Genomic DNA, 10,960 nt, shown 5'->3' on the forward strand with positions numbered 1-10,960 from the left:
GCGTATGAAGGGTCTCCCAACAGCCAATCCTAGCGCTAGACGTGTTAGGAGGGCGTAACCATGGAGAGACATTGGCCAATAGCAGAGAGGACCGTGAATAGGGTGAGAGCAACCGGCGCTTGAGGAGAGCAGAGTGCAGTGGCCAGGGAAGGTTGAAGAGCTCAAGCTAAGTTGGCGGTTGAACTGTTGACGTAAACGGTAGTAGTACTTAAGCCAGTAGTACTTAAGCTGCCCCCAAACATCTCGCCTGCCATTAAAGATCATGGAAGATCCACGGAGTGAACAACAGCGGATGTTACGACGCCACCACCGCGAGAAGAAAGAGCTAGAGGCCCGCATTCAGCTCATGAAGAATTCGGTCCCCAAGAGCGACAAGCAGAAAAGAAAGCAGTTACATCTCGACGTGGCCCGCCTTGAGGCCCAGATGGAGCAGAAGCACCAGCAGGAGCTGGAGAAGTTCCAAGAGGGTTTCCCTGATGTCAGCAACCTTGATTCTGTCACTGAGGATCTGGCCAAGATGGATCTCGAGAACCAGCCTCCGCGCCTCTCCAGAGCACAGAGAAAGCGCGAAAGAAGGGTGGCCCTCGAGAGAGCACGCCAGGACAGGATTGCGGAGGTTGACATGGAGTATCTGGCCAGCTTCCGCCAAGAGGAGGAAGAAAAGCTCGGCGCCATCCTGGAGACCAAGCATCTGGAGATGAAGGATATGCCGCCTGATAGCCACTGCATGTATCGTGCTATCCAAGACCAGCTGGTGTTCTCCGTCACCGTGGAGAGCCTGCGGAGCCGCACCGCCGAGTACATGCGGAAGCATGTCGATGATTTCTTGCCTTTCTTCAGCGACCCCGAAACCGGTGACGCCTACAGCCGCGACTACTTCATGAGCTACTGCAACGACATCGTGTACAGTGCGTCGTGGGGAGGCCAGCTGGAGCTGAGGGCCCTGTCACACGTCCTGCAGACCCCCATCAAGGTGATCCAGGCCGACTCGCCAGCCGTCATCATTGGAGAGGAGTACACCAAGAAGCCGCTAATCCTGGTCTACGTGCGCTACACCTGCAACTTCGGGGAGCACTACAACTCCGTGAAGCCTCGGGAGGCCGGCGCCGCTGGGGGCGCAGCCCCTCGTCTCTTCTAGGCCCGCCTTTGCCATCGCTGTGGCGGTTGCTGCCGGAGCCGAAGCCGCCGCTACCGCGTGTCCTCAGTAGGCTCTGTTTTCTTTTTTTCTTCAGTTTTCTTGGGCTTTTTTTCTTCATTTTACTCAGAGCTCACCCCCTCTCTCTCTGCCCTCCACCCACTATCTACCTACCCACCTCGCTCTTCTATCCCCTACCATCTTCCCTGAGTTGCTTCTTAAGAGATCTGTACAGTCCTCCCTGAGGAGAGTGAGTTTGCCAAGTTTTCACCACTTCTTGCCCTGAAGGGTCTCTCTCCCCACCCCCCACCGTGAGAATTGGTCTTGTTGCAAATAACTTTGAGGTTCAATAAATGGCAACTTGGTTTGATGCATTCTTCTCCTGGGTGGGGGGGAATCAGTTTAGCTCAGAATCTTCCCCTTGTCCTGTGAATGTATTAATTAAAGGAGTTAATGTGATCAAAATGATTTGTTTTGAGAATGACTTTGCTTAGTTCTTTGGGAAAAAATGTACTGTGGGCTGTTAGAGGGGGTTGCTTTTCCCTTTATCTGGGCTACTCAGGAGATGTCTCAAGTTACAAACAAGACCTCCTCTAGTATTTTGCTTTGTTTTTTCATAAAACCTTGTGTGGTTACAAATTAATTATAGTTTAGATGTTTGCTGAATTCTAAATAATAGCATTTGTTAAATTTAGAAGTTAAATGTAAGCATTAAATACAGAAAATAAATTTACCTAAACTGATAAGCTAGATAAGATTTGCTCTAAGATGTGAAAGGTCTCAATTTAATTTCCTTTATTAATGATAGGAAAGGATGTGACTTTATTCAAGTAGTTGATCCATTTTATTATATCTGCAATTGGTGTGAAGTAAAAAGAGACAAACATAGGTAGCTTAACTTACTGTGAGGGGTGAAATCTGAACCTGTAAGTTTCCTTTATTCTCAGACATAAGAGGGTATAACTTTATTCAAGTAGTCGGTCTACTTCGTTCTATCTACAACCGGTATGAAGTGTGAAAGACCTGAACTTAGTAATGTTCCTTAATTCTTAGAGATAACAAGTATTTTAAAAGATTTTAAAAATATTAAAGTAGTTGATTATTGTTATATCTGCAACTGGTATGAAGCAAAAAAAAGTGAGGAATATACTTTTCTTGATATTTGAGACATGTTATCTTGAATTTGCTGAAAAAATAGTAAAAGTGAAATGATTTGCAGTACATTTAAAAATAACCTTTGGATCCTGTATTTCAGTGAGATTACTTAAATCCATTTAAGAATTGTTTGTACACATCAAATTTCTAAAATAAAATATATAACATCAGAAAATATATGCAATGTGTTTAAAGAATAAAAGCAGTTTTAAAATACCTAGTTCTCTATTTTTATATAGCTGGGTTAGTTCATATAGAGCTTGTATCCCAGAATCTACTTCAGCAAAGGAAGCCTGGAGGGTTAGGGAGTAGGAGTGAAGGGGGAGGACACAGTAAAAGGTGAGGCTTTGGGGAGGAGGAATGGGCCTGCAGTCTTGGTGGTAGCCTGGAGAGAAATGCCTTCCAGGGAAGGATTTAGGGAGTAACAAGATAGTTGAGGCTATCCTGAGTTGATGTTTCACTCAGTGAAAACATGAAATGGCTTCAGTTAAGGGTGTTCTCGTTGCTATGCATGAAAAAGAACTCCCACTTTCCAAAACTTACCAGTCCAGGGCTAGTTGCAAGAGCGGAAGTACCACTGCTGTTTTTCCTAAGGGTCAGGGGTCCTGTTCTCAAAATACAAATATGGAATCCTGCCAGATTGCTCACTGTGTAAATGTGTGCATCAGTTACATTTTCATATAGACATATGGCAGAGAAGAGGAAATCCCCATGAAAACTAGGTATTTGGATGCATTGTGAGAAGAGAGCCTTTTATAGGGATGAGAATTCTGCCTGGGAAGAGAAGAATAGGCCAGGAAGGGAGGCATAATCTGTAGAAGGGGGCCTGGCTGGGAAGGAGGGTGAAAACTGGGGAAAGGGTCAGTCTAGGAGGATAAATGGGATGTGGCAGGGGAAAGGGGAACAGGCAGAAGAAGGGGAGATGGCTAGTTAACGGAACCTGGCACAGGTGGACTAGGGCACAGGGTGAAGAGGGAGGCCAGGCTAGGAAGGGGATAATGGGGTGGGGCTGGTTAGGGAAGGAGAACATGACTGATCAAGGGAAAGAGGCTTAGTTGAATTAGGGGGAAAAGGATAAGAAAGGACTACTTGACTGATAAAGGGGGAAAAGACTGGGAACTGGCACCTGACCAGGGAAGATCTGGCTAGGAAAGTAGGCTTAAGCTGGGGAAGAGAGTGAGGCTGGGGAAAAAGGCCTGTCTTAGAAAAGGAGCACAGACTTGATAGGATGGCACAAGCTGAGGATGGGAGACTAGCCAGGATGGGGGGATTAGGAGGTGAAAATATCCTGGCAGGGAAAGGTGGCCTGCCTGGGGAGGGGTTCTGGCAAGGGAGTGGTGCCTGGGAGGGAGGGGACATCTGCCTAGGGAATGAGAGGGTAGTGAGAGGTTTGAATGCTGAGATCGACATAGGCTGGGCATGCAATAATAGGCGGGTTGATGGACCTGTCTGGGAGAGGGGACTTAGCGGGTGGGGAGGGCCTGCTAGGCAGGGATTCTGCCTGGGAACAAGGGTGTGTATCCTGACAGGTCCTGGCTGAGGGAAGGCACATGGTTGAGGAAAAGGATCTAGCTGAGGGTGCGGGGCACAGGCTAGGGATGGGGGAAGGTCTGGCTGAGGAGAGGGAATAAGCTAGGGAAGGGGTTTGGCTGAGGAAGAGATTACAACAGTTGAGGAAGAGGGCCTTCCTGGGAAGGAGGCCAGCCTGGGAAAATGAGCTTCAATTTGGAGAGAGGCTGTAGGTTCTGGTGTGAAGAGAGCCTGGCTGGGGGGAGGGATCCAGATGGGAAAGAGTTGCCAGCTGGGGGCATGTGTGGGTGAAGAGTTCCTGGCAGGGAAAGGTCACATGTTTGGGGGAGGGACTTTACTGGTGATGGAGAGCTGAGAGAGGGGGATGCTTGCCTGGGGAAGGAGGCACTGGTTATGAAAGGCCAGTGAAGGGGAACTCCTTAGAAAAGTGGTCCAGCTGAAAAGGGAAAAGATGGGCACAGGCACCTGGCTGTCGGAAGGAGGCCCCTTCTGGGTAGGGGTCCCATGAGGGCAAGGGGACAAAGATTTGAAAAGGGGCCTTGCCTGGGGAAGGGTAGCCTGGCTAAGGAGGCTGTCCACAGGGTCGCAGATTTGGGGAGGAGCCTGGCTGGGTGAGGGTCCTGTGAGCAGAAGGGTCCTATATGGGGAGGAAGATGGACAGGATTGACGCCTGTCTGGGGAGGGGAGGCTGGGGCCATAGGATGATAAAGAGGCCGGGCTGCAGCACAGGGTGGGAAAACTTCCAGATAAGTGGTTAGAGGCTGGAGAGTAGGGCACAGGATAATAAGATGGCTGGTTTCAGTTCAGTTCAGTTCAGTCGCTCAGTCGTGTCCGACTCTTTGAAAGGGGCAAATCCAAAGAAGGAGGTATAGGCTGAAGAAGAGGGTCTGGCTGAGGAAAGGGTCCTGGCTAGGCAAGGGGACATAGACTGGGAAAGGAAAACCAAGTTGGGTCAGGCAGCCTGGGTGCAGGCTCAGAGAAGGGAGCAGTAACACTCTGGGGCAAGGGCCTGGGTAGGGTTGCTGCAAAAGGGGATACTGGCTGGGAATGTGACTTGGCTGGGGAGAAGATCTAGGTGGGTATAGAGGAAGCCTGCCTAGCAGGAGAAGGAAACCAGGCTGGAGAGCTAGACTTGGCCAGGGAAGCAGGCATAGGTAGCTGGAGTGGAAGGCATAAATGGACAGAGAGCCTGGATGAGAAGGGTCTGGCTGATTCTGAAGTACAGGCAGGTTATGGGCTTTTGATAGGGGATGGGTTATGTACTGGAGCAGGCTGCATAATGTGGGGAAATGGGGCTACCTGGAGGGAGCAGTGGGGCTGGCTCCAAGGGTATGTAGACTGAGGAGCAGCATTTGGGAAGTGAGAAAGGAGAAACAGGCTGGTGACAAGGACTAGGGGCCTGGTTGATATAGGGTATAATTGGTATAAGATGAAAAAGGGATTCCTGGCTTTTGAAGGAGGAAGGACTAGGGTGTGGCACCTGGCTATGGAAGATATCTTCACATAAAGTAGGAAGGGGCTGGGCAGAAATGGCGAGGAAGGGTACACTGGCCAAGGAATGGGGCATGGGTGGAGCAGAGGCCCTGAGTGGAAAAGAGGGCTTAGGTTGGTGAAGAGGGCACTGTCTGGATAATGCGGGCCTTGCTGGGAGTGGTGGGGGAGGGGCTGGTGCTGCCCAAGGAATTCTTTGGCAGAAGGCACCAAACAAATCAGCAGAGTCCCATTTTACAGGCTTGTCCTTAAAAAAAGAGAAATAACTATTTCCGTCTTGGGAACCCTTAAGGTCTTACTGGGTCTGTCACAGCATCCTCCACTGGATTTTCCTTCTTCTGGAAGGACAGGGAAGAGTAAACCCAGGCCAGATCCCACCCAGGCCCAGAGCAAAAAAACAAGGGGCCTTCACTGTGGGATCTGGCAGGACAGAGGGACTTGCAGTCTGTCCCATTTTGTAACAGTGACCACAGTCACTAAGGACAGTGATTGTTCTGGGCAATTTTGTATGCAAAAGCCATGGGGTACTGTTCCCAAAGGAATCCAATTCCAGAAGTAACTTCATTAATTTACTTACTAATCTTCATTCATTCATTATCGTGTCTTTTTGCCTTAGGAGCCAAAGACAAGGGAATCTAACTGGATTTGAAGCCCAGTTCATCTGTCCACTTCCTATTGTGACTTGGATAAGTCACTGAATCTTTCTGGGCTTCAGTTTCCTCATCAGTGGCATGGGACTGTTAATACTTGTCTTAGAGGATCTCTTGGGATGTTCAGTTCAGTTCAGTCACTCAGTCGTGTCCGACTCTTTGCGATCCCGTGAACCGCAGAACACCAGGCCTCCCTGTCCATCACCAACTCCCAGAGTTCACCCAAACTCATATGCATCGAGTCGGTGATGCCATCCAGCCATCTCATCCTCTGTCGTCCCCTTCTCCTCCTGCCCCCAATCCCCCCCAGCATCAGAGTCTTTTCCAGTGAGTCAACTCTTCACATGAGGTGGCCAAAGTATTGGAGTTTCAGCTTTAGCATCAATCCTTCCAATGAACACCCAAGACTGGTCTCCTTTAGGATGGACTGGTTGGATCTCCTTGCAGTCCAAGGGACTCTCAAGAGTCTTCTCCAGCACCACAGTTCAAAAGCATCAATTCTTCGGCACTCAGCTTTCTTCACAGTCCAACTCTCACATCCATACATGACCAGGGGAAAAACCATAGCCTTGACTAGACGGACCTTGGTTGGCAAAGTAATGTCTCTCCTTTTTAATATGCTATCTAGGTTAGTCATAACTTTCCTTCCAAGGAGTAAGTGTCTTTTAATTTCCTGGCTTCAATCAGCATCTGCAGTGATTTTGGAGCCCCCAAAAATAAAGTCTGACACAGTTTCCACTGTTTCCCCATCTATTTCCCATGAAGTGATGGGATCAGATACCATGATCTTAGTTTTCTGAATGTTGAGCTTTAAGCCAACTTTTTCACTCTCCTCTTTCACTTTCATCAAGAGGCTTTTGAGTTCCTCTTCACTTTCTGCCATATGAGTGGTGTCATCTGCATATCTGAGGTTATTGATAGTTCTCCTGGCAATCTTGATTCCAGCTTGTGCTTCCTCCAGCCCAGCGTTTCTCATGATGTACTCTGCATATAAGTTAAATAAGCAGAGTGACAATAGACAGCCTTGACGTACTCCTTTTCCTATTTGGAACCAGTCTGTTGTTAGGTACATTAAATGAAAATACACATAAAATGTGCAATAAATGTTAGTATCATTACCTAAGGGCCTAAGACTATGACACTATCAGGTGTGGCAGCAACCACTCCTTCATTTTGTCTACAGTAATGTTTGGAGCCACTTAGCCTCTTTCCATAGGTCCCACAGTAGGAGACAGAGCTCCTTGGTCTACAGTGTAAAAGCAAAAGCCACTGGAGTTTACCAAAGTGCCCTCTTGGGGACAGGGTGGCCCATGTACAGGGACTCTTCAGGTCAGTCAGTATCTTCCTTCCAGGCTTTTTCTACACAAACACATAGACAAACATATTGTAAAAAATCAAACTCGTATCATTCTATTCAAACTACTTCTTTTCTTTCACTTAACAATACAATGTAAGCATTTCACTTTGTCCTTAGTCTTCAGCACGATGATTTTAAAGCTTGCATTCTAGCCTGTGAATGTGCCATGATTTATTTATTCTATTGTTGGACATTTAGATTGTTTTCAATTTCTCGCTGCTATAAATATGCCATTGTAATATCCTTGTAGCTGAGTCCTTGTCTATATTTCTGATTATTTACTTTTGATAAGATTTCTAGAAGTGATCTAGATCAAAAAGAGAGGCTTTTAATGCATACTGGTAAATTGCCCTCCAGAAAGAGTGCACCAATTTACACTCTCAGGGAATGAGAGTGTTATTTTTCCATATACTTGTGAACACTGAAAATTATCATCTTTGCTAATTTGTTAGGTGAAAAATGTTGTATTAGTTGACCCTTTGTTGATTACAACTAAGATGGAATATTCCTCTAAGTATTTATTAGCATGTATATTTCATTCCTGACCTTCGCTTAATTTTCTATGGGTCAGTTTGTATTCTTCTTAGGGATTTTTAATAGGTCTTTCCACTTGTCATTCAGATTTTTTAAAAATAATTTTTCCCATATATTATTAACCTTTCAGTTTTGCATATGCTTAAGTTTTAAATTATAGTGGAGTCTATCTATTGATCTTTTTCTTCATGGTTTCTGTCTTATTATCATGCTTAGAAAGGGCTTCCCCATCCCTAGGTTGAATCAACATTTGTATGCTTTCTGTTTATATTTAATACTAGCATATCCACTTGGAAATTATTTGGGTGTAAGATAAAGACATAAATTGATTTTCTCCAATTACGGTAATTAAGCAGTTAGCCCAACACCACTTATTGAATAATCTAGCATTTCACCACTGATTTGAAGTGCCACCTTCCACATATAGTCCATTCTTAATGAGAGGGTAGATTGCTTTTCAGTCAGTCATACAGAACAGCTGCATTCCAGTGATCTCCATTTGAAACTGCCAGCTGTCCATTCATCCATTCACTTCATATTTATTGAGGAGAATGATGATAAACAATAGAGGTAGAGAGATAAAAAAATCCAGTCCTAGTGCTCACCATCCAGTCGAGGCGGCAGACAGTAAAATGGAAATGTGATGCAAGGAAGCACAGACGAAGGACACTTCATCAGACTGGGGTGGCAGGGAGGCTTAGGAGCCACTCACAGGGAACACAGCCAGACCAGAGGCAGGAGTGAAAGAACAGGGTGTCTCGTGTTCAGTGGAGCTGGAGGATAGAGGTGAAAGGTAAGGGAACTGTGGGAAAGAGGCTGCAGGGAGAAGCTAGCATGGTCTCCCAGCTTTAGTAACCATCAGTTTTACCCATAATATTACAAATTAAGTAAATGCAAATTAAATTAGATGCCATTTTTCATCAGCCAGATTAGCAAAGAATTCAAGTTTGATAATATGCTCTGTTCATGGGAGAAGGCAGAAATGGGCGTTCTCAAACATTGTTGATGATATGTAAACAGGAGGACAATTTGGCAATAGATACCAGGTTCAAAGTGTGACAACCCACTACATACGTATATATATTTCATAGATATAAATATACTGTTTCCCTTGTACATGACTACAGAATATATTTTAAATGATAAGATTGGTTGCTTTTGAGGAAGGGAACCAAGTTGCTGGGGAAAAGGATGGGAAGGGGCTTTGCACTGTGTAGTCTCTTAAACAGCTGCACTGTTTTGAACTATATGAATTCATAAATAAATCTAAATAAAATGCATGTAGCTTTTCACCTAGCAGTCTATATCCAGGGATCTATACTACAGATATACATATTATACAACAGTATATTTCAAGGTTATTCATTACAGTGTTGTTTGGCAAAGCAAAAACCTAGATATAGCCTAAACAATTCATATGAATTGTTTCCTCTTGGGAGAGGGAAAGAAATGGGTGAGTAGAAGGAGAAAGGTATTGAGCTTTTAAACTATATACTTCAATATAGTTTAATTTTTTTTCTGTAAAGCTCTACATCTCCTCATTCTCTCTCCCACTAGCCCCTGGCAACCAACATTCTACTTTCTGTCTCTCAAATTAACTACTCAATGTACCTCATATAAGTGGAATCATACAGTATTTGTCCTTTTGTGACTGGCTTATTTCACATAGCATAATGTCTTCAAGGTTCATGGACATTGTAACAGGTGTCAGAATTTCCTTTTAATAGCAGGTGTCAGAATTTCCTGACTAACATTCCATTGTGGTATATACCACATTTTGTTTATAATGATATCACTGAATTTTTAAGTAGAAACTTTTAAGTATGTATCATCTAAAAAAAATAGAAAAAATGATTTCAAAACACTATTTCCTTTCTTCCTTTTCCTCTGGGGTAATTTAAATAGCATAGGAATTATCTGTTTCTTGAAAGTTTGAAATAGTCCATTCACTTGTGAAACTAGGCCTGGGCCTTTTTATGAATGAGACTGTTTGGCAGTCAGACAGTCCTTGGAAGAAAAGCTATGTGATGAAAAAACAATCATAATTAATCTAAAATCAATAGGGACAAAAATTAGACAACAAAAATCATGAGATAAAGAATAAGTGTGAAATTTTTCTTATCTCTCAGAGGGTAAATCAGAGATATCATTTCACTTTTAAAATTGAGAATTAGAGGCTTAAGCATGGTGCTTACCATCATAAAAATAACTAGTAGACACTAAAAGCAAATTGCCTATGCTCCCATTTAGAAGTTTAAAAAAAAAGAAGAAAAGAGAAAACCTAGCCCTTGGAGCAACAGATAAAAAACAAAGGAAACAGAAATAGTGGACTGCCTTTTGTCATTGGGTAGGGGAGGGTGTGGGAGGAGCCAGGTAGCTTGTGTCTTTTTTTCCTGGTGTCTTTGTTTTTGTACTTTGGTTTAAATTATTTTGCCTATGGAGATACCAAGGTTGTGCTGTGTGTCTGTGGCCTGTTCCTAGTTTGAAGAATAAGACATTTTCTTTTTTTTTTAATTTATTTATTTTAATTGGAGGCTAATTACTTTACAATATTGTATTGGTTTTGCCATACATTGACATGAATCCACCCCGGGTGTACATGTGTTCCCCATCCTGAACCCCCCTCCCACCTCCCTCCCCATCCCATCCCTCTGGGTCATCCCAGTGCACCAGCCCCGAGCATCCTGTCTCATGCATTGAACCTGGACTGGTGATTCGTTTCACATATGATAATATACATGTTTCAATGCCATTCTCCCAAATCATCCCACCCTCGCCCTCTCCCACAGAGTCCAAAAGACTGTTCTGTACATCTGAGAAGACATTTTCTTATCTCATTTTGATTCTTTTTTCAGTGGTATCTCCTAGGGATATTATGCAAATGCACATTTACTCAACCATCAAGTCCCAACTTCACTTTGAATAGGAAAAATGTGCCCCTTAAATATGTTTGTGTGTGTGTGTTAGTCACTCAGTTGCATCCAACTCTTTGCAACAAGGTCTCCTGCCTTGCAGGCAGATTCTTCACCGCCTGAGCCACCAGGGAAACCCTAAATATGTTTATTGCTCCTGAATTAATCTTGCCAAAAGCTGTTAACCACAGACCTA

General features: G+C 44.5%; 1 protein-coding gene across 1 annotated transcript; it reads left to right on the plus strand.

The window, feature by feature from the left end:
* The first annotated feature begins 262 nt into the window (after positions 1–262).
* On the plus strand, positions 263–1,138 carry OTUD6A (OTU deubiquitinase 6A). The gene has a single exon (XM_055393825.2). The coding sequence runs from the start codon at positions 263–265 to the stop codon at positions 1,136–1,138; it is 876 nt and encodes a 291-aa protein (XP_055249800.2).
* Positions 1,139–10,960: the final 9,822 nt, after the last annotated feature.

The sequence above is a fragment of the Moschus berezovskii genome, chromosome X, assembly GCF_049115385.1.
Source record: "Moschus berezovskii isolate FMDL1 chromosome X, NW_MosBer_1.0, whole genome shotgun sequence".
NCBI lineage: Eukaryota > Metazoa > Chordata > Mammalia > Artiodactyla > Moschidae > Moschus > Moschus berezovskii.